This window comes from Pelophylax lessonae (assembly GCF_965119305.1).
Source record: "Pelophylax lessonae genome assembly, chromosome: 1".
NCBI classification, from domain to species: domain Eukaryota; kingdom Metazoa; phylum Chordata; class Amphibia; order Anura; family Ranidae; genus Pelophylax; species Pelophylax lessonae.
In genome coordinates this window covers 844,205,040-844,228,697 of record NC_138768.1, presented here as the reverse complement: position 1 = coordinate 844,228,697, position 23,658 = coordinate 844,205,040, and the positions used below count along the sequence as shown (strand labels likewise).

The 23,658-nt window shown below is 43.5% G+C and overlaps 1 protein-coding gene across 1 annotated transcript; it reads right to left on the bottom strand.

Annotated features, from left to right (window-relative positions):
- Positions 1 to 15,090: 15,090 nt before the first annotated feature.
- On the bottom strand, positions 15,091 to 16,280 carry LOC309558184 (uncharacterized protein; the record flags this gene model as incomplete). Its single annotated transcript, XM_082261195.1, has 2 exons — positions 15,091 to 15,970; positions 16,114 to 16,280. 2 exons carry the CDS (start codon positions 16,278 to 16,280, stop codon positions 15,091 to 15,093), a joined length of 1,047 nt encoding a protein of 348 aa, XP_082117321.1.
- Positions 16,281 to 23,658: the final 7,378 nt, after the last annotated feature.

The following is a 23,658-nucleotide window of genomic DNA, read 5'->3' as shown; positions in this document are numbered from 1 at the left end:
AGTTTGTAAGCTCCTCTATCTCGTTGCCTCGGCAAGTCTCTTCTGGTCCACCTTACATCTCTTGCAGTAGAACTCCTAATAAACGCCACTCTCGTGCTTTTGATTTAATAATGTTGCACCTGGACAACTGGATTCCTTTTAAGGTCTCCTCCAGTGAGAACAGAAGGTGTGATTTCTTTATCAGAATTGCCATGGTAGCATTTATTTCCACTGTGATAACTAGAACATCCTGCGGAGCAGTTAGGCTACTCAGATCTTGTGTGTACCGATGTTGTAATATGTCAGTGGAGAGAAACATCAATAGCATACTACACCCAATACCAACAAAGCCAAAGAACTGCAGTCCTGATGCACCCACGGGATTTATTACAGCAAATACCGATTATAGAAAAAAAAAAACAACAAATATGAGATATCTGTCACTGTGGACCCCGTTTAACCACTTTATACCCGGAGGATTTTGCTATCTTACGTCCGGGCCACTTTTTGCGATTCGGCACTGTGCGACTTTAACTGACAATTGCGCGGTCATGCAATGCCGTACCCAAACGAAATTTACGTCCTTTTTTTCCCACAAACAGAGCTTTCTTTTGCTGGTATTTTATCACCTTTGTGCTTTTTACTTTTTGCGATATTAATAAAAAAATGTGAAAATTTGGAAAAAAATAACAATATTTTTCTACTTTGACAGTTAAAAAATATCCAATATATTCAAGTTTTGGCATATATTTGGGCCAAAATGTATTTAGCTACATGTCTTTGACAAAAAAAACTGTCAATGAGAGTATTTTTAACCGCTTTAAGACTGGAAGATTTTACCCCCTTCCTGATCAGGCCATATTTTGCGATTCGGCACTGCCTTACTTTAACGGATAATTGTGTGGTCGTGCAATGCTGCACTAAAATTTATGTCCTTTTTTTCCCCACAAATAGAGCTTTCTTTTGGTGGTATTTGATCACTTGTATGATTTTTACTTTTTGCGCTATAAACAAAAAAAGAGTGACAATTTTGAAAAAATAATATTTTTCAAATTTTTTTATTTGAAATTCCCCCCCAAAAAATGTAAAAATCAAAATTTTTTAACTTTTTTTGCTAATTTGTTTTCTGCTACATATTTTTAGTAAAAAAAAAATCGCAAATAAGCGTATTTTGATTGGTTTGCGCAAAAGTTATCGCAGCTACTAACTACGGGAAATTTATGTCATTTTTATTGTTTTTTTTTTTTAACTAGTAATGGAGGCGATCTGGCGGCGATCTGCGATTTTTTTCGACATTGCGGCGGACAGATCGGACCCTTGACTGACATTTTTGACAGTTTTGGGGGTACCAGTGACATTACTACAGTAATCAGTGCTGTAAATATGCACTGTTACTGTAAAAATGACACTGGCAGGGAAGGAGTTAATTTTATTGGAGAGGGAGGGGTTAATGTATGCCTGGTGCTTACTGACGTGTGTGGGGGGAGGGGACTGAGTGACACAGGGACAGATCGCTTGTTCAGCTATGCTGAATCCTGCAATCTGACCCTGCCTGTCACTTAGGAGATCCGCCTGCTTTGTTTACACAAGCGGGCGGATCTCCACACTCGATCCCCGACGATCGGGGAAGAGCAGCGGTGATCACCGCCGCTCCTCCCCTGGTCCGACTCCTGCTGTAACTGAATACAGTGGGAGCGAGCCTCCGGTGGCGCACGTGCCGCCCACAAGGGGAGGAGTTTAGCTACGTAGGTCTACACCGCTGGACGATAAGGAGCCAATTTGCCGCAGTAGCACCAATGTGAGCGGTCGGCAAAGTGGTTAAACCACGCATACCATATCAGTAAAACACTTTATGAAGAAACTATCTATATGATATCTACCATAAATTTTAGGGTGTATTTGTCTAATAATCATCACCTAAATTCTGGGTTAGCTCTATTCCATAAAGTCTGCAAATTATGTATTAGCAGAAAGCTCTTTATATAAATATACATAGAGCCTGATGTGCAAGCTCCTTCGGGTTGGCTGGTAGGCCCCTATCAATCTTATCAGATAGACAACCTAATGGTCAACTTAAAGAGGTTGTAAACCCTCTTGTATAACTTTTACCTATAGGTAAGCCTATATTAAGGCTTACCTTTAGGTGCTATAAATATCTCCCAAACTTGCACCGTTTAGGAGATATTTACAGAGCAAACTGCCGATGACGTCATCGGCGCAGGCGCTCTGAGGGAACGGCCACCCGTGCCGTTCCTTCAGAGCTCAGTGCCGTGAACGGCGGCTCCCGCGCGCATGCGTGGGAGTGATGTAATCGCGCCTCCGGCCAATCAGATGGCCGGAGGACGAGAACCCGGAAGCGGGACGGCAGGACATGTCGCCGTCCTGTCGCTGAGGTGGCGGCACGGCGGGGGCTTCGTTTTAAGGTAAGTACTACATAATGAGCTAGTATGCGATGCATACTAGCTCATTATGCCTTTCTCTTTACAGGGCTTTTTTTTTCTCGGATTTTTTTTTGGACTTTACTTCCTCTTTAAGGAGCTTGCATGGCTGCCAACAACACTGCTGCTTTTTGAGCTGGGCATTGGGCTCCCTATCGTCCCTATCAGATAAGAAGTCTAAAAAGTCAACTGAAGCAGCTTGCGTGGCTGGCTGATAATGGTGCTGTTCCTTCAGTTGGCCATTGGGCTGCCTTTCAATCCTATCAGATAGGCATTTGAATGGTCAACCAATGGAGCTTGCACAGCTGGCTGACAAAGCTGCTGCTCCTTCAGTTGGACATTGAGCTGTCTACCAGTCCTATCAAATAGGTAACCTAATTGTCAACTAAATAAACTTGCATGGCTTGCTGACAATTGGCCGTTGGGCTTTCCAGAGATTGTATCAGATAGGTAACCTAATGCCTCGTTTCCACTGAGCAGAACGGTTTGGGTTGGTACAGTTTGGAAGGGTTAGAATGGTCCGGTCTATTCAGGTGAGCGTTTCCACTGCAAGTCGGACCGCCAGGGGCCATGTGGGGTTTACAACAAATGCCCTTTGACGTGAGCACTGAGGTTTTCCTGTCCGCCAATCAGTGAAATGTATCGTGTGACGTCAGTAACTTCGCCTTAACCGTACCGTGCCATTTCCTATGGCCCTACATCTGAAGGAGGACCAGGAATGGTGCGGTTTGATTCGGTTGTATGGGCCACTTTCATAATGGAAACACCCAAAATAGCGTACCGTACCCAACCGACCTGAACCGATCCGCTCAGTGGAAACAAGGCATAATAGTCAACTGAAGGAGATGGCATGACTGGCTGACAAAGCTGCTGCTTCCTTCAGTTGACCGTTCGACTGCCTATCAATCCTATCAGATAGCCAACCTAATGGTCAACTGTAGGAGCTTGCTCAGCTGGCTGACAATGCTGCTGCTTCCTTCCTCCTTGATCATTGGGCTGTCTTTCAATCCTATCAGATAAGCAACCTAAAGGTCAACTGAAGGAGCTTGCACAGCTGTCTAACACCACTGCTGCTCCTTTAAGTTGCCGCAAAGGCTACCTATCAATACTATCAGATAGGCAACCTAATGGTCAACCGAAGGAGCTTGCTCAGCTGAGTGACAATGATTCTCCTTTATTTGGTTGACCTCTGCACTGCCTAATGTTCAGTGCAAGGAGAAAGCTATGGCTGGCTAACAACAGCATCAGTCTACAACAGAAAGTGCTATTACTGGCAGAATCTCCATGAAAGAATCTTTGCAACATATTCACAAAAATGATTTGCTCAAGAAAACGTGTATACAGCTACCTTTCTCAACTTTCTAAAACCCAGGGGAACATTTGAAATAATTTTCAGGTCTCAGGGATCCCCTGCTAAAACAAATTCATCAAGAGTTAGAAAAATGCCAACACATTCAGTAGTCAGTGAGAAGAATGCCCTGCTTACAGTGGTGGTCGGAATGCCACCCTTACTGACAACTAAAAGGATCATTGGTGTCATCTTGCTGTTTCTGCCAAGTGGCATTGGTCCTGGAAATATCCAGGCGCCATCGGTTGAAAGGACAACTAAGTACAGCTCAAGGCATCCCTAGCCAACCCTGGAGGAACCGTACGGTTCCATCAAACACTGGTTGAAAATTATTAGTTTACATTGAGATATGATGTCAAACATTATGAAAAATTGAATTAGAGTTCCCTTTAAACCAGGGGTCTCCAAACTTTCTAAACAAAAGGCCAGTTTATTGTCCTTCAAACTGTAGGAGGGCTGGACTGTGGCCAGCAGGAGTGGACATTTTCTTGGCATCAGTGGGAGTAAACATCTCCACATATGGTATTAGAGGGAGGAATATTGCCCCATCGTTGGTATCATTGGGTAGAATAGCGCCCAATCGTTGGTATCATTGGGAAGAATGGTGCCCCATCGTTGGTATCATTGGGTAGAATAGTGCCCCATCGTTGGTATCATTGGGTAGAATAGCGCCCAATCGTTGGTATCATTGGGAAGAATAGCGCCCCATCATTGGTATCATTGGGTAGAATAGCGCCCAATCGTTGGTATCATTGGGAAGAATAGTGCCCCATCGTTGGTATCATTGGGTAGAATAGTGCCCCATCGTTGGTATCATTGGGTAGAATAGTGCCCCATCATTGGTATCATTGGGTAGAATAGCGCCCAATCGTTGGTATCATTGGGAAGAATAGTGCCCCAGCGTTGGTATCATTGGGTAGAATAGTGCCCCATCGTTGGTATCATTGGGTAGAATAGTGCCCCATCGTTGGTATCATTGGGAAAAATAGTGCCCTCATTGTTGGTATCATTGGGAAGAATAGTGCCCCCTCATTGGTATCAGTGGGAGGAATAGTGCCCCATCGTTGGTATCATTGGGTAGAATAGTGCCCCCTCGTTGGTATCATTGGGAAGAATAGTGCCCCATCGTTGGTATCATTGGGAAGAATAGTGCCCCATCGTTGGTATCATTGGGAAGAATAGTGCCCCCTCATTGGTATCAGTGTGAGGAATAGTGCCCCATCGTTGGTATCATTGGGAAGAATAGTGCCCCATCATTGTTATCATTGGGTAGAATAGTGCCCCATTGTTGGTATCATTTGGTAGAATAGTGCCCCATCGTTGGTATCATTGGGAAGAATAGTGCCCCATTGTTGGTATCATTGGGAAGAATAGTGCCCCATTGTTGGTATCATTGGGAGGAATAGTGCCCCATTGTTGGTATCATTGGGTAGAATAGTGCCCCATCGTTGGTATCATTGGGAAGAATAGTGCCCCATCATTGGTATCATTGGGAAGAATAGTGCCCCATCGTTGGTATCATTGGGAAGAATAGTGCCCCCTCATTGGTATCAGTGGGAGGAATAGTGCCCCATCGTTGGTATCATTGGGAAGAATAGTGCCCCATCATTGGTATCATTGGGTAGAATAGTGCCCCATCGTTGGTATCATTGGGAGGAATAGTGCCCCATTGTTGGTATCATTTGGTAGAATAGTGCCCCATCGTTGGTATCATTGGGTAGAATAGCGCCCAATCGTTGGTATCATTGGGAAGAATGGTGCCCCATCGTTGGTATCATTGGGTAGAATAGTGCCCCATCGTTGGTATCATTGGGTAGAATAGCGCCCAATCGTTGGTATCATTGGGAAGAATAGCGCCCCATCATTGGTATCATTGGGTAGAATAGCGCCCAATCGTTGGTATCATTGGGAAGAATAGTGCCCCATCGTTGGTATCATTGGGTAGAATAGTGCCCCATCGTTGGTATCATTGGGTAGAATAGTGCCCCATCATTGGTATCATTGGGTAGAATAGCGCCCAATCGTTGGTATCATTGGGAAGAATAGTGCCCCAGCGTTGGTATCATTGGGTAGAATAGTGCCCCATCGTTGGTATCATTGGGTAGAATAGTGCCCCATCGTTGGTATCATTGGGAAAAATAGTGCCCTCATTGTTGGTATCATTGGGAAGAATAGTGCCCCCTCATTGGTATCAGTGGGAGGAATAGTGCCCCATCGTTGGTATCATTGGGTAGAATAGTGCCCCCTCGTTGGTATCATTGGGAAGAATAGTGCCCCATCGTTGGTATCATTGGGAAGAATAGTGCCCCATCGTTGGTATCATTGGGAAGAATAGTGCCCCCTCATTGGTATCAGTCTGAGGAATAGTGCCCCATCGTTGGTATCATTGGGAAGAATAGTGCCCCATCATTGTTATCATTGGGTAGAATAGTGCCCCATTGTTGGTATCATTTGGTAGAATAGTGCCCCATCGTTGGTATCATTGGGAAGAATAGTGCCCCATCGTTGGTATCATTGGGAAGAATAGTGTCCCATTGTTGGTATCATTGGGAGGAATAGTGCCCCATTGTTGGTATCATTGGGTAGAATAGTGCCCCATCGTTGGTATCATTGGGAAGAATAGTGCCCCATCATTGGTATCATTGGGAAGAATAGTGCCCCATCGTTGGTATCATTGGGAAGAATAGTGCCCCCTCATTGGTATCAGTGGGAGGAATAGTGCCCCATCGTTGGTATCATTGGGAAGAATAGTGCCCCATCATTGGTATCATTGGGTAGAATAGTGCCCCATCGTTGGTATCATTGGGAGGAATAGTGCCCCATTGTTGGTATCATTTGGTAGAATAGTGCCCCATCGTTGGTATCATTGGGTAGAATAGTGCCCCATCGTTGGAATCATTGGGAGGAATAGTGCCCCATTGTTGGTGTCATTGGGAAGAATAGTGCCCCATCATTGGTATCATTGGGTAGAATAGTGCCCCATCGTTGGTATCATTGGGAGGAATAGTGCCCCATCGTTGGTATCATTGGGTAGAATAGTGCCCCATCGTTGGAATCATTGGGAGGAATATTGCCCCATTGTTGGTATCATTGGGGAGGAATAGTGCCCCATCGTTGGTATCATTGGGTAGAATAGTGCCCCATCATTGGCATCATTGGGTAGAATAGTGCCCCATCATTGGCATCATTGGGTAGAATAGTGCCCCATCTTTGATATCATTGGGAGGAATAGTGCCCCATTGTTGGTGTCAATTGGCAGAACAGTGTCTCATATCAGTGAGAGAATAGAGCCCCAAAGACCGGATAAAGGCAAGTAAAGGGCCACATCCTGCCCCCGGGCCGCAGTTTGGAGACCACTGCTTTAAACAACAAAGGGAGGTGACAAAAAAAATTCATAGCTACTTACATGGAATCCATAAATGCTTTCCTAGAACAGAATTACAAATCATTACTATCACAAATAAAGTTATATTATTATTTTTAAAAATGGGTCTTCTGCATATAGGAAGCAGGTGCCAACTACTGTATGACAGTACTTAGGCAGGAGCATCCGGTCTGAGGCAGTGTCATTTTTGATCCAAACAGGCGAAGTGACAGCGTCTTTTTAAGGATCTGCAAAAAAGTTGTATTGTGTATGTTGCACAGCCTACAGGCTTGCTCACAGTTCATAGAGCACATTAATGAGCTCATCCCACTCTCACTCTGCTCTCTCCCCCTATCAACATGATCCTTGCTTTGCAGCACCCCCAGCTGGCTGCTTCTTCCTCCCTCTCTCTGAACTCTACTGTACAACAAACTGCAAGAGGGTGATACTAGGTCAAATTCAGGTACTTGCATTAAAAACTAAATTAAAATAGTAACTCCACTTTTGTTGAGAAAAAACACCCCCCCCCCCCCCCGGGTGAACTCTGTACATTGCAAGAAATGTAACAAACTTTGTTGCAGATTCCTACCTTTTATTATTCAGAAAAAATTACTGTTTGTTTGTCTGTGTCCATGTGGAAAGTGAATCTGTATGGGAGTGTTTTTATAATAATCAATCAGCTGCTGCACTTGCAGGGCTCTAATGAGGAAAGTGGCAGGTTCTGCATCCCAATTGGAAGTATCTCACCAAAAATTACATTTTTGTTGCAGGGGATGCCTAAAATCTGACTTGTATCTTAGTGCAGACTTCTGGGAAAATCAATAAGCCAATCACACAAGCAGGAAATGATGTTTCTGAGGGGCGTTCTGTGTACAGAACCCCTCCAGGTGGCCATATTGCATTGCATTTTTACAGAAAATCACAGCACTGCAGATGGAAAAGGAAAGGTAATTTATAATAAAATGAAATTACAATTTGACTAAATTAAGGTAAATATATTTGTAAGTCTCGGTTCACACTGCAGCGGCACGACTTAGGGGGCGACCTGTGAAGTCGCGTGCAGAGCGACTTTGGCGCGACTTGCACAGACTTCATAAAATGAATGTCTATGCAAGTCGCTCCAGGTCACCCCAAAGTAGTACAGGACCCTTTTTCTAAGTCGGAGCGACTTGTGTCGCTCCTATTAGAACCGGTCCTGTACTCCTCAATGGACCGCGACGGTGCGCGACTTGCCAGGCTGACCAAGTCGCCTGACAAGTCGTATTAGTGTGAACCGGCACTAAAGGTGCTAGTGACATGAAATTTTAACCCCGTCGGTAACAACCTATGCATACAGTGAAACCAAAAAAAAAATAAGTTCAGAAATTAAGTTATGTGTAATAAAATGGAATGACACAGGGAAAAAATATTGAACACATGAAGAAAGGGGGCTGCAAAAAGGAATGGAAAGCCAAGACACCAGCTGGAATCTATCAGTAATTGGAAAGCAATCCTGCCCTTTGTCAGTGCAAATTAATATCAGCTTGTTCCGTCTCATCTGATGGCCTATAAGAAGGTGTCTTATTACCAAGATGTCACACAATAAACATCTCATGATGGGTAAAAGCAAAGAGCTCTCTTAAGTCCTTTGCAACCTTATTGTTGCAAAACATACTGATGGCATTGGTTACAGAAGGATTTCTAAACTTCTGAATGTTCCAGTGAGCACTGTTGGGGCCATAATCCAGAAGTGGAAAGAACATAATTTCACCATAAACCGGCCACGACCAGGTGCTCCTCTCAAGATTACTGACAGAGGAGTGAAAAATAATTATTAGAAGAGCTGTCCAAGAGCCAAGGACCACTTGTGGAGAGCTTCAGAAAAACCTGGAATTAGCAGGAACAATTGTTTCAAAGAAAACAATAAGTAATGCACTCAGCCGCCATGGTCTGTATGTACACTCACCACTCAAGACTCCGTTGCTGAAGAAAAAGCATGTTGAAGCTCGTTTAAAGTTTGCTACAGAACATTTAGACAAGCCTGTGAAATACTGGGAGAATATGGTCTGGTCAGGTGAGACCAAAATGGAACTCTTTGGATGCCATAATACACACCGAGTTTGGAGGTCCCATGGCACATCACCCAAAACCACCCCCAAACCAACAGTGAGGTTTGGAGGTGTGAATATCATGGTGTGGGGCTGTTTTTCAGCATACAGTACTGGAAAACTTCATGTCATTGAAGGAAGGATGAATACAAAAAAAGGACCAAGACATTCTTGATAAAAATCTGCTGCCATCTACAAGGATGATGAAGATGAAACGAGGGTGGACATTTCAGCAAGACAATGATCCCAAACACAAAGCCAAGTAAACTCTCAATTGGTTTCAAAGAAAGAAAATAAAGCTGCTAGAATGGTCCAGCCAATCACCTGACTTAAATCCAATAGAAAATCTATGGAAAGAACTAAAGATCAGAGTTCATAGAAGAGGTCAGCGGAACCTTCAAGATTTGAGGACTGTGTGTGTGTAAGAATGGGCCAAAATCACAACCTGAGCAACGCATGGGACTAGTTCCTCCATACAGGAGGCGTCTTGAAGCTGTCATTACCAACAAAGATTTTTGTATTATTAAGTATTATATTTTTTCAGTTAGTGAGTTCAATACTTTTTCCCTGTGTCATTCCATTTTATTACAAAAAACTAGGAAATGGCGCCTCCCGTTGAAATGAGTAAAATATAAATATTAAATGTGATATAAAGATGCGGCTGCCGTCAATTTTTTGGATGAACCAAAAAAACATATGAGATAGCAATTTGAAGTCTTAAAAATATAATATATATATATATATATATATATATATATATATACACACAGTGTATATACAGTATATATATATATATATATATATATATATATATATATATATATATATATATATATATATATATATATATTTATAATAAAAAACAAAAAGAGAAACATGACATATATAAACATTTTATTCATCAAATAGATTTTTTATAAAAGCATTGCAATACAAACATATACAGTGCCTTGCGAAAGTATTCGGCCCCCTTGAACTTTGCGACCTTTTGCCACATTTCAGGCTTCAAACATAAAGATATAAAACTGTAATTTTTTGTGAAGAATCAACAACAAGTGGGACACAATCATGAAGTGGAATAAAATTTATTGGATATTTCAAACTTTTTTAACAAATAATAAAAAGAAAAATTGGGCGTGCAAAATTATTCAGCCCCCTTAAGTTAATACTTTATAGCTGCGATTACAGCTGTAAGTCGTTTGGGGTATGTCTCTATCAGTTTTGCACATTGAGAGACTGAAATTTTTGCCCATTCCTCCTTGCAAAACAGCTCGAGCTCAGTGAGGTTGGATGGAGAGCGTTTGTGAACAGCAGTTTTCAGTTCTTTCCACAGATTCTCGATTGGATTCAGGTCTGGACTTTGACTTGGCCATTCTAACACCTGGATATGTTTATTTGTGAACCATTCCATTGTAGATTTTGCTTTATGTTTTGGATCATTGTCTTGTTGGAAGACAAATCTACGTCCCAGTCTCAGGTCTTTTGCAGACTCCATCAGGTTTTCTTCCAGAATGGTCCTGTATTTGGCTCCATCCATCTTCCCATCGATTTTAACCATCTTCCCTGTCCCTGCTGAAGAAAAGCAGGCCCAAACCATGATGCTGCCACCACCATGTTTGACAGTGGGGATGGTGTGATCAGGGTGATGAGCTGTGTTGCTTTTACGCCAAACATAACGTTTTGCATTGTTGCCAAAAAGTTCAATTTTGGTTTCATCTGACCAGAGCACCTTCTTCCACATGTTTGGTGTCTCCGAGGTGGCTTGTGGCAAAACTTTAAACGACACTTTTTATGGATATCTTTAAGAAATGTCTTTCTTCTTGCCACTCTTCCATAAAGGCCAGATTTGTGCAGTATACCACTGATTGTTGTCCTATGGACAGAGTCTCCCACCTCAGCTGTAGATCTCTGCAGTTCATCCAGAGTGATCATGGGCCTCTTGGCTGCATCTCTGATCAGTCTTCTCCTTGTATGAGCTGAAAGTTTAGAGGGACGGCCAGGTCTTCGTAGATTTGCAGTGGTCTGATACTCCTTCCATTTCAATATTATCGCTTGCACAGTGCTCCTTGGGATGTTTAAAGCTTGGGAAATCTTTTTGTATTCAAATCTGGCTTTAAACTTCTCCACAACAGTATCTCGGACCTGCCTGGTGTGTTCCTTGTTCTTCATGATGCTCTCTGCGCTTTAAACGGACCTCTGAGACTATCACAGTGCAGGGGCATTTATACGGAGACTGGATTACACACAGGTGGATTCTATTTATCATTATTAGTCATTTAGGTCAACATTGGATCATTCGGAGATCCTCACTGAACTTCTGCAGAGAGTTTGCTGCACTGAAAGTAAAGGGGCTGAATAATATTGCACGCCCAATTTTTCAGTTTTTTATTTGTTAACAAAGTTTGAAATATCCAATAAATTTCGTTCCACTTCATGATTGTGTCCCACTTGTTGTTGATTCTTCACAATAAATTACAGTTTTATATCTTTATGTTTGAAGCCTGAAATGTGGCAAAAGGTCGCAAAGTTCAAGGGGGCCGAATACTTTCGCAAGGCACTGTATTTGGTAGAAAGACACATCTTTCAATGCGTTTTTTTTTTTCTTCCATGGAATTAACACCAAAACAAAAAAAACGCATTAAAAGATATGTCTTTCTACCAAATATATGTTTGTATTGCAATGCTTTTATAAAAAATCTATTTGATGAATAAAATGTTTATTTATTTTTTTTATATATAATACCTGAATAGTTTTTGTCTCGGCACCTTTTAAAAGTCCCACGCTTCATGTTTCTCTTTTTGTCTTGAACCAATTAGGCCCCATGCACACGGGGCGTTTTTAACGCCGCTGTAAGCAGCGTCAGACGTTTTCCTCTTGCAGCCTAAAAACGCCCCTCCATGTTATTCTATGGCCTCATGCACACAAAGACGTTTTTAAGCTGTAAGTGGCCTAAGCGTTTTTCAGCTGCAACAAGAACCCACGGCCTGCGCGTTCTGAGGCCCAGCGTTAGAGCGTTAAAAGCGCTTGACGCTATTTAACGCTATTTAACGTTTTTATCGGCGTTTTCTAGCGTCCGGCGTTATTAAGCTGTAGAAATTTTCAGAAATGTGATTGGTCACTGTAATGGAGTAAAAACACAGGAAATGCATTTTTACATTTCCCAAGTGTCCTTTGCTCAGCCGTGTGGGTGGGTGGGTGTGTCTGTGTGGACATACAGGAGAGAGAGGGACAATGGCTGCTGATATAGGTCAGACAGAGCTTATCTCTGCAGTTGAGGCCCATCCAGAGCTGTGGGATGTCTCCCATCCCTTCTATAGTGACAGGATTAAAAAATCAAAAACCTGGATGGATATATCTGAAGCCCTAACACCAGGCTGGGAACGATTGAGCACCGCAGAGAAGAAGGAAAGAAGTAAGTTTTTCAGAAATGCATGACTTGTGTGCTGTATAATTACAAAGAATGCATATTTTAACCTTACTTCACTTTTCTTCTTAGGCAAAATTTTCCAAAAGAGGTGGAAGTCCCTGCGTGATCGGGTCAGGAGGGATCTGACAGAGGAGGAAAAAGCTAACACAAGTGGTGCAGCTGCCTCCCACAAAAGAAGACACGTGTACCACAACCACCTGGCATTCCTGCGTCAAGCAATGATAGCCAGCAGTAGAGAGTAAGTCGCACATACTGTATTTTTGACTTACATATAGGGGTGCTCAGAGCATCGTTTTCTGTGAATGTATTGCTATTCTGCAGCCATTTTTTTTTACATATTTTTCAGGACAACATCTAATATTGCGGACCTGACTCAGGATGCTAGTCAGGAGGTGGTTGAAGAACCAGAGGACAGACCCCCCAGTGCTGCCACTGAAAACAGTGACATGACGATCCAATCCAGTGGATCTCATGACTGCGATGAATCCACAATACAGGTTAGTGTCTGTCTAGTCTGTCTGCCATTCTTTTCTTCATTGTATGTATGTGACAAACTGAACCTTTTTCTTTCTTAACAGGAATCCAGGGACCAGGAATGTGTTGTGGAAGAAATTCCGATAGTGGTGTGGGGCGTGGCCGTGGCGAGGTACCCGTTCGTGGCAACGAGGTATGTGTGCGTGGCCGTGGCGCTGTGCGTGGCCGTGGCCGCAATCAACGTCAGAGGGGTGGCGGTATTGTCCCTCAAAACGAGGACGGGGTGTTAGCGTTGCTGCAGGAAGTGCGGCAGGAGAGGCGCAGTGGGGATGTGTTCCTCGATCCTGGCAACTCACGCGCCGCCTTCTGCCGTGCTGCATACTACATCCTGGAGGACATTGGGGGACCTGAAGAAAAGCTTTGTATGGATCGTGTGCTCGCCATCATGACACAATATAGGCATGCAAAACTAAGTGGTGGCCCGCCACCATCAAACGATCCATTCAACACTTTTCTTGATCCCCCAATGCCCTCTGTGACCTCAGCAACGCTAACACCCCACTTTCAATACCGCCCCCCTCCGCAACGCCACCTACCTACCTTGTCCCCTCCGCAACGCCACCCAACACCTGTCTTGTCCACGCCCTCCTATTTCCCACCCCACTCCTCCATTGATTTCTCCCAACCACCTACCCAGTACCCGCCACCAAACTTACCTGGACCCCCTTACCACCATGAGGTTGCGCAGGAACGACATGTCCAAGCCACCCACTCGCATCCTGACATCAGCTATCCACGTTCGAAGTCACCGCGGTCAAGCCAGGACGATCAGTCAGGATACACCTACCAGCATTTGTGATTTTTTTTCTTTTTTTTGTGTTTATTTGAATAAAAACCTTTTTTTGAAATGATATTTTGCCTCATTTTTTTTTAAAGTTGTATGTTGAAATAGAAGTACATCTGCACAGGCCATTGGGCTGGCACACACTTGCCACATGCAGAAGGAAACCCCCCTCCTTCTTCTGCATGTGGCAAGTGTATGCACAGACCAGGGCTGGCACACACTTGCCACATGCAGAAGGAAACCCCCCTCCTTCTTCTGCATGTGGCAAGTGTATGCACAGGCCATTGGGCTGGCACACACTTGCCACATGCAGAAGGAAACCCCCCTCCTTCTTCTGCATGTGGCAAGTGTATGCACAGGCCATTGGGCTGGCACACACTTGCCACATGCAGAAGGAAACCCCCCTCCTTCTTCTGCATGTGGCAAGTGTATGCACAGGCCATTGGGCTGGCACACACTTGCCACATGCAGAAGGAAACCCCCCTCCTTCTTCTGCATGTGGCAAGTGTATGCACAGGCCATTGGGCTGGCACACACTTGCCACATGCAGAAGGAAACCCCCCTCCTTCTTCTGCATGTGGCAAGTGTATGCACAGGCCATTGGGCTGGCACACACTTGCCACATGCAGAAGGAAACCCCCCTCCTTCTTCTGCATGTGGCAAGTGTATGCACAGGCCATTGGGCTGGCACACACTTGCCACATGCAGAAGGAAACCCCCCTCCTTCTTCTGCATGTGGCAAGTGTATGCACAGGCCATTGGGCTGGCACACACTTGCCACATGCAGAAGGAAACCCCCCTCCTTCTTCTGCATGTGGCAAGTGTATGCACAGACCAGGGCTGGCACACACTTGCCACATGCAGAAGGAAACCCCCCTCCTTCTTCTGCATGTGGCAAGTGTATGCACAGGCCATTGGGCTGGCACACACTTGCCACATGCAGAAGGAAACCCCCCTCCTTCTTCTGCATGTGGCAAGTGTATGCACAGGCCATTGGGCTGGCACACACTTGCCACATGCAACATTGAACTGGAACAATGGAAGAATGATAGACATCAAAAGAACTGACATACATGTTTAATAAAAGCTGTATGTGAAGATATCACAAAGTTTACAAGATGAATGATTTTAGACAAAATTATCCTGCCATGCCACTTCCCCATCAGGCGAGACAAAGAAATCCGCAAACTTATCTCTGATGGTCATGACTCGTGCTGTTGTTCGTAAGTCCATAAACTGCACGCGGTGCATGGGGTTACGTGGCTCTGGTTCAACGCTGCTCCTGTCGCTTCTCCTTAGGAAATTGTGCAAAACACAGCAGGCCAGGACAACCTTGGTGGCATTGTCAACATCCAGTTGCATACATGACAGCAAAACCCTCCATTTTGCTGAGCACACACCAAACGTACACTCCACAACACGACGAGCTCGGCTCAGCCGATAATTGAATATACGTTTGGTGTGACTCAGTCCATAGCCACTGTATGGCCTCATCAGATTTTCTGCCAGTCCAAATGCTTCGTCGGCCACCATGACCAATGGCAAGCTTGGTTCCTCAGTACACGGTAGCGGCCTGCTTGTTGGTATGTTGAGTCGTCCTTCGTGTAGCCGACGTCCAAAGGCCGATTCTCGAAAGATGCGGGCATCACCCTGGCTGCCATATGCTCCTACATCAACAGCAAGGAATTGAAGATGGGCATCAGACAATGCCAGGAGTACCACAGAAAAATATTTCTTGTAGTTAAAGTATGCAGAGCCGGAATGGGGGGGCTTCTTCACCCTGATGTGTTTTCCATCAAGGGCACCGATACAGTTGGGGAACTGGGTTTTCTCCCAAAATTCGTCGACAACTGCTTCCCACATCTCTTCAGTCGGCTCCGGCATGACCACCTCCTTCAACTGCTCCCATATTGCCGCACATGTCTCCTTAACAATTTTGGCCACCGTGGAGACACCTAGCAGAAAATAGTGGTGTAAGGAGACAAAGCTTTGGCCAGTAGCAAGAAACCTAAAAGAAAAATAAAAAATGATTACATATTACATCTATCTTTCAAAAATACATTGAAAATGTTTTAACTAGGACCTCACCACCTAACCCTCTTAACCCAAGTACTAACCCTATACAAAACACCCACAAATGATTTCACTTACCGAAGTGTCACAAGCAGCCTTTCCTCCGGTGACACACTGCTTCGCATGTTCGTGTCCATCCTGGATAGCTTTGGCCTGAGCTTCTCCAGCAGGTCATCGAAAAGCGGAACGGACATACGTGAGAAGTTGTACCACTTGTCCGGATACATGCGGAGTTGGGTGTACATGGTGGTAAAGTACCCCACGGACAGACGCTGCAACATGACAGGATGCACCCAGAACCTTCGCCGTCTGCTCCTCTCATTCTCCTCCTCCAACTGTCTCCTTCTACGCATCCTTCTCAAGATGATGAGCAGGATCGCCTCATCAACCTTCTGCATAACAGGATCCATGACTCAGAAATGCAAAAAATACTCCGAAAATACAAGAAACACTCTCAACTGATCTGAAAATGCTCTCTCCTCTCTCTCTCTCCTACCAAAATGGCTTCCACACATTGCATTGTGGTTATTTTGGGTGTGGAAAATGGAGGAGGACTGATTTTTTAAAAAAACGCTATTTAGCGCTGACGCGGCTTAACGCTCATTAACATAATTTGAGAAACGCTGTTTAACGCGCGTTTTTAACGCCGGTTTTTCCCGGCGTTATAACTAGCTTGGACGTACGTTTTTTTGAACGCCCCGTGTGCATGGGGCCTTAGGATGATGGTGCGTATAACTTTGCTACATTTTGGCTCCATCCACATCTATAAATAAAATAAAATAAAAAAAAAAACAAAAAAAACCATGGCTGTGTAGATGTATTTAATGTATACATACTATATGCTCTCACTGCGGGGGGAGGCAAGCGTCTCCTTAGACACAAACTCCTCCATCCACATTGGTGCGGTGTGTAGCCAGGCACTGGAGAGCCTGAGAATATGCAGCTGGCTGACACATTAAGATAAAGTCCAATCTATAGTATTTGTACACATCGGAGGTGTGTAAACATGGCCCCATTCATTAGCTGGAGGCACAGTATAAGGACACACTTATGAGCCATTACCAGGGCACTTTCAACTGCCATTCTTGTCATTAACGACATCAATGTGTGACATTCTGCTTTCTCCAATGAATCTAGAACAGTAAACTAAAGAGGAATTTCACTCTTCCTAACAACCCCCCAAAATCCCTAACACTGATCCCTGTCTCAAAAGAAAAAAAAACTTCCTAGCTAATGGAGTCCAGCGTTGTCTTCATTGAAGCAGAGATTCTCCCTTCTCCAGCACAGCCATCTTCACTGGAGATCCAGCGTATACGCTGTCACGGCGCTGCAGAGACCCCCCAGCATGTCTGCACAGGTACAATATCTCTTGGATGCTACGTCACACACCCCAGGAGCCAGTTTGCAGTATGTTGGCAGTACTGGCAGTGATCCGCAGCATGTCTATGCATGAAGGCAGACCGTGAGGTCACCCTTGTCTAGGCCAGGATTTAGGATTTAAAAAAAAAAAAAAGAAAGAATGAAAAAAAAAAAAGGTAGTTAAAGCGGAGTTCCACCCTGGGAAAGTTTTTTTTTAATAAAAATACCCCCAGGACAGTCAGGGCTAGTACATTTCACAATGGCTAGCCTCTGATCTGTCCCGGGTCGCACTTACCTTTTAGAAGAAATACTTACCTTGAAAATGTATTCTCCAGCGCTGCCATCTCAGGTGTGGGCAGCTTGAAGCCAGAGCGTCCTCTTCTGCTTCCTCTTCCATCTTCTTCGGTCCCATGATGCACTGCACTGTCCCTGCCGTCACTTCCGGTGCCGCAGTGTCATCCCTGCACATCTTCTGGGCATGCCCAGAAGCTGTTTTGCAAGGTATGACGGCGCCTGCACCAGAACTGACGTCGGGGCCGGTGCAGGCGCATTGATTCCTGGAAGCGATGACGTTCAGCTCCCAGGAATCATTGCAAAGCCAGGAAGTGACGAATCGCCGTGGCCCCCGAGGGGAGGAAGAGGAAGTAAGGTAAGTAGATTTTCTTCTAAACGAGGTAAGTAAAAAAAAAAAAAAAATTGCGATTATCCATTTGTTTTTCAGGTGACCCGGAGCAAGAAGATGGAGGTAAGTATAATTTTAGGGTGGAACTCCGCTTTAAAGTACAGAAGAGCTCTGCAGCCATCTAAAAAATAAATTTAAAATCAAAATCTAGCTTTTAAAGTCAGAATTTTGTGATTCAAAGTCAGAATCCTGAGATCAACAAAGCGAAATTCTGAGTCTTACATTTAGAATTAATCTGTGATTGCAAGTCGGAATTCTGAGTTTAAAAATCAGAACGCTAAGAATAAAAATCAGAATTCTCAAACGAAAAAGTCAGAATCCAGAATTTAAAATTCAGAACGCTCAGAATAAACATCAGGATTCTCAAATGAAAAAGTCAGAATCCTGAGTTTAAAAGTCAGAACGCTCAGAATAAAAATCAGAATTCTGAAATGAAAAAGTCAGAATTCTGAGTTTAAAAGTCAGAGCGCTCAGAATAAACATCAGAATTCTCAAATGAAAAAGTCAGAATCCAGAGTTTAAAAGTCAGAACGCTCAGAATAAACATCAGAATTCTCAAATGAAAAAGTCAGAATCCAGAGTTTAAAAGTCAGAACGTTCAGAATAAACATCAGAGTTCTCAAATGAAAAAGTCAGAATCTAGAGTTTAAAAGTCAGAATGCTCAGAATAAACATCAGAATTCTCAAACAAAAAAGTCCGAATTCTGAGTGTCAAAGTCAGAACGCTCAGAATAAAAACAAAATTCTCAAATTAAAAAGTCAGAATTTTGAGTTTAAAAGTCAGAACGCTCAAAATAAACATCAGCATTCTCAAATGAAAAAGTCAGAATCCAGAGTTTAAAGTCAGAACTCTCAGAATAAACATCAGAATTCTCAAATGAAAAAGTCAGAATCCAGAGTTTAAAAGTCAGAACGTTCAGAATAAACATCAGAGTTCTCAAATGAAAAAGTCAGAATCTAGAGTTTAAAAGTCAGAATGCTCAGAATAAACATCAGAATTCTCAAACAAAAAAGTCCGAATTCTGAGTGTCAAAGTCAGAACGCTCAGAATAAAAACAGAATTCTCAAATGAAAAAGTCAGAATTTTGAGTTTAAAAGTCAGAACGCTCAAAATAAACATCAGCATTCTCAAATGAAAAAGTCAGAATCCAGAGTTTAAAGTCAGAACTCTCAGAATAAACATCAGAATTCTCAAATGAAAAAGTCAGAATTCTGAGTTTAAAAGTCTAAATTCTCAGGAAAGAGACAAGTAGAAGAAGGCGCCAGATCAGTATAAGCAAGATAAAAAGTGTAATTTACTAAGTATCACCTATATGTAAACAAGCTGTACACTGCACACAGGGCTGGAATAGTTGCTCGGCTGAAAGAAGTGGTCTCGATGGACTGGAGAGCAATTACAGGCACAGACCAGGAATCACCGCGGGGGAATACCCATCGAGGAGCTGCCAGTGAATGTATGACACAGCTCCCCGATAGGTATTTCCCTTATCCTATTAAGATTACCATTCCCCTGGACTTATATGACTGTTTGTTTGGCCAGTGGATCGCTGACTCACCTGTTATTCATTAGCGAGTGACTTTTGGTTAAGATTAAAGAGAACCCAGGATTTTAATATGACTTTGAAACTCAGAATTCTGGTTTTTAACCACTTACCGACTGCCCACCGTCGATTTACCCCGGTCCTTCGACGCAAAATACCGGGGTTATGGCAGCAGATAGCTGCCATAACCCTGGTATTTTTTAAAATGGCGGGCGATCGGCTTTCAGGTAAGGGTGGTCCCAGTGGCTGATTCGCCGTGGGATCACCCTTATGGTGCGGTAAAAGGGGTGCCTCCCCCCTCCCTCCACGTCCTGGTCCTTTTCCCCGCTTACCGGACCCGCCAGCAGCGGGGAAAACGGTCCGGTCCCGAGTCCTCTTAGACAGAAATTCGAGTGAGGGCAATATAGCCCTCACTCGACTCTATGGTCTTGGAGGACCGGAGCGACGTCAAACGTTGTTGCCTAGAAACCGGCTTAAAGAGCCGATTTTTTATTTAACCTTTTTTTTTTTTTTTTTTTTTTTTTTTAGTGTACTTGTGAGATCTGAGGACTTTTTGACACCAGATCTCACAATAAAGAGTTCCTGTCATGGCTATTTCTATTATAAGGGATGTCTACATTGCGTTCACAATTTTGAAGCATGACATGTTGGGTATCTATTTACTCGGCGTAACATTATATTTCACATTATGGAAAAAAATTGGGCTAATTTACTGTTTTTTTTTTTCATTTTTTAATTAAAAAAAGTGATTTTTTTCCAAAAAAATTGCGTTTGGAAGACCGCTGCGCAAATACGGTGTGATAAAAAATATTGCAACAATCTCCATTTTATTCTCTAGGGTCTCTGCTAAAAAAATATATATAATATTTGGGGGTTCTAAGTAGTTTTCTAGCAAAAAAAAAAAAAAAAGATTTTAGCTTGTAAACACCAAGTGTCAAAAATAGGCCCAGTCTTAAAGTGGTTAATATCGGAATTCTCACTTTTAAACTAAGAATTTGGACTTTGAAGCTCAGAGTTTTGACTTTTATCCTCAGAATTTTTTACTTTCAGACTCAGAATTCTGAATATTACCCTCAGAAATCTTACTGTGAAAGTCAGAATTCTGACTTTTAATCAAAGGATTCTGACTCTGAAACTCAGAATTTAGACTTTTGATCTGAGAATTTTTTATTTGAAACTCAGAATTCTGATTTTTATTTTCAGAATTCTGAATATTAATCCCAAAATTCTGACTATTAAACTCAGAGATCAGATTTTAAAAATAAGATTTCTGAATCTGAAACCCAGAATTTGGACATTTAACCTCAGAATTTTGACTTTAACCACTTGCCGACTGCCTAACGCCGATCTACGTCGGCAGTCAGCCCCTCACAGGCAAAGTGACGTAGGGCTACGTCACTAGCTTGTGAGGGTCTAGGGAGCGAGCGCGCGCCCCCGGAGGCGTGCTCCCGCTCCCGCGTGGTCACGGACCCCCCCGCGCGTGTGACTCGGCGATCGGCGGGGGAGAGGGAGAATGTCAGGCAGCTTGTGTAAACAAGCCACCTGTCATTCTCCTTGCTGTTAGGATACTGATCACTCGGATCTAGTATGTAGATCCGTTGATCAGTGTCCATACAGCTCAAGCCCCAGCCAATCACAGTAGAAAGCACGCCCCTAGGGATACACACAGCCCCTCCCTCCCAAATAAAGTTAACCCCTTCACTACCAGTGTATTTTTACAGTAACAGTGCATATATATAGCACTGATTACTGTAGAAATGTCACTGGTAACCCCAAAAGTGTCAAAAATGTCAGTCAAGGGTCCGATCTGTCCGCCCCAATGTCGCAGTACCGCAAAAAAAATCGCAGATCGCCGCCATTACACGTTAAAAAAAAAAACAACAAAAATGACAGAAATCTTTCCCTTTGTTAGTAAACGCGATAACTTTTGCGCAAACCAATCAAAATACGCTTTTTGCGATTTTTTTTACCAAACATAGGTAGCATAAAACAAATTGGCCGAAAAAGTAAAAAAATTTTGATTTTTAAATTTTTTTTTTGGGGAATTTCATATAAAAAAATGTGAAAAATATTGCTAATTTTGCAAAATTGACGCTCTTTTTTTGTTTATAGCGCGTGATCAAAAAATCGCACAGGTGATCAAATACCACCAAAAGAAAGCTCTGTTTGTGGGAAAAAAAGGACGCCAAATTCGTTAAGGTACAGCGTCGCACGACCGCGCAATTGTCCGTTAAAGTCACGCAGTGCCGAATCGTAAAATACCCCCTGGTCGGAATGGGGGTAAAATCTTCCGGGGCTTAAGTGGTTAAAACTCAGAATTCTGAGCCGTGAAATAATTCTGTGCTTTTCTGTATATTAACAAAAAATTCCATTCTGCTTCTTCAAATTTTCTTGTCACTACTGTGGAAACTAGTGCTGATTTGACCCTATTCATATCCAGAGTTGTATAAAGTACTCGAAATTTCTACTTGAGTAAAAGTACAAGTGCTCGATCAAAAAGTGACTTGAGTAGAAGTGGAAGTGCTCGCAGAAAAAGTTACTTAAGTGGAAGTACTAAAGTATTCAACATTTTTTTTACTTAAGTATTGCAAGTAGTTTTTTCAAAAAAATTGCTACTTAAGTACTAAAAGTAAAAAGTACCAGTAGTTTTGAAAAAAAAATTCTACTCAAGTACTGAAAGTAGAAGTACAAGTACTGTGTTATGTAGTTATTAAAGAAAGAAGTCAAAAGTTTGAACATCATATTGTTTTTTATTATTTCAAATGATTTATTCAAATGATTAACCTAAAGGACAATCACCATTCCTTAGGCTGTAACTTTTTGTAAACAAAAAACAGATAAAGTATGTCCCTCCCTTCCCCCTCCTTCTCTTCCCTGCCTGTTTTTTTTTCTCCACAGCTTATTGGTGCGCAAAATCATATATAAACCAATGTGATATACAACAATCTATTCCAATAATGAAATAAAGGAAGAGTGTATGAAATCTAAGTCAATAAAAAGTTCAAAATATTGTGAATCTTCAAATATATATATGTGACAAAACAAGATGAATATAATTTCATATCTGCTGTTAATGGGAAAGAGAACCTCCCAACCAGGGCCGGCCTTAGGTGTTCAAGTGCCCTGTGCGAGCTGATCCTGTGGCGCCCCCACCAGCGCCCTGCACATTTTTTCTTGTACTTTTTTTGCACTTCATTTGACTTTTCTTTTTTATGATCACTACAAACTTAGCCCCCCTTACATTAGAGACCCCCCTTACATCAGAGACCCCCAACGGAGCCCTCCTTACAACAGAAACTCCCCAACGGAGCCCCCTTACAACAGAAACCCCCCACAGAGGCCCCCCTTACATCAGAGACCCCCCCACACAGAGCCCCCTTACATCAAAGACCCCCCACACAAAGCCCCCATTATATCAGAGACCCCCCACACAGAGCCCCCCTTACATCAGAGACCCCCCACACAAAGCCCCCTTACTTTAGAGACCCCTCACACAAAGCCCCCCTTACATCCAGAGACCATCCCCACAGAGCCACCCTTACATCAGAGCCCCCCCCATAGAGCCCCCCCTACATCAGAGCCCCTCCACACAGAGCTACCCTTACATCAGAGCCCTCCCACACAGAGCCCCCCTTACATCAGAGACCCCCCCTTACATCAGAGACCCCCCACACAGAGCCCCCTTACATCAGAGACCGCCCACACAAAGCCCCCCCTTAAGTTACATCAGAGACCCCCCCATGTTTCCCTTAACCAAGATGGCCGCCAGTGCCTCAATCGCACTGCTCATGCACACGTGCCTCTACTGCGCGGCCGCCGGAATCCCCGCCTCCCAGCGCTGAGACGTCAGCGAATGGAGACAAGGAGGGGAGGAGCGGAGTGGCCGAAGGCCGCCACACATGTCAGAGCGCCGAGAGGCGCATGTGGGATCACTCCACGCCGGCCCAGCGGAAGCCTGGAGCAGAGCAACGCTACCCAAATGGCCAGAGACCAGGTACCCATGAAAAAGGGGGGTATCTTTACCTTTGCCTCCCTATAGAA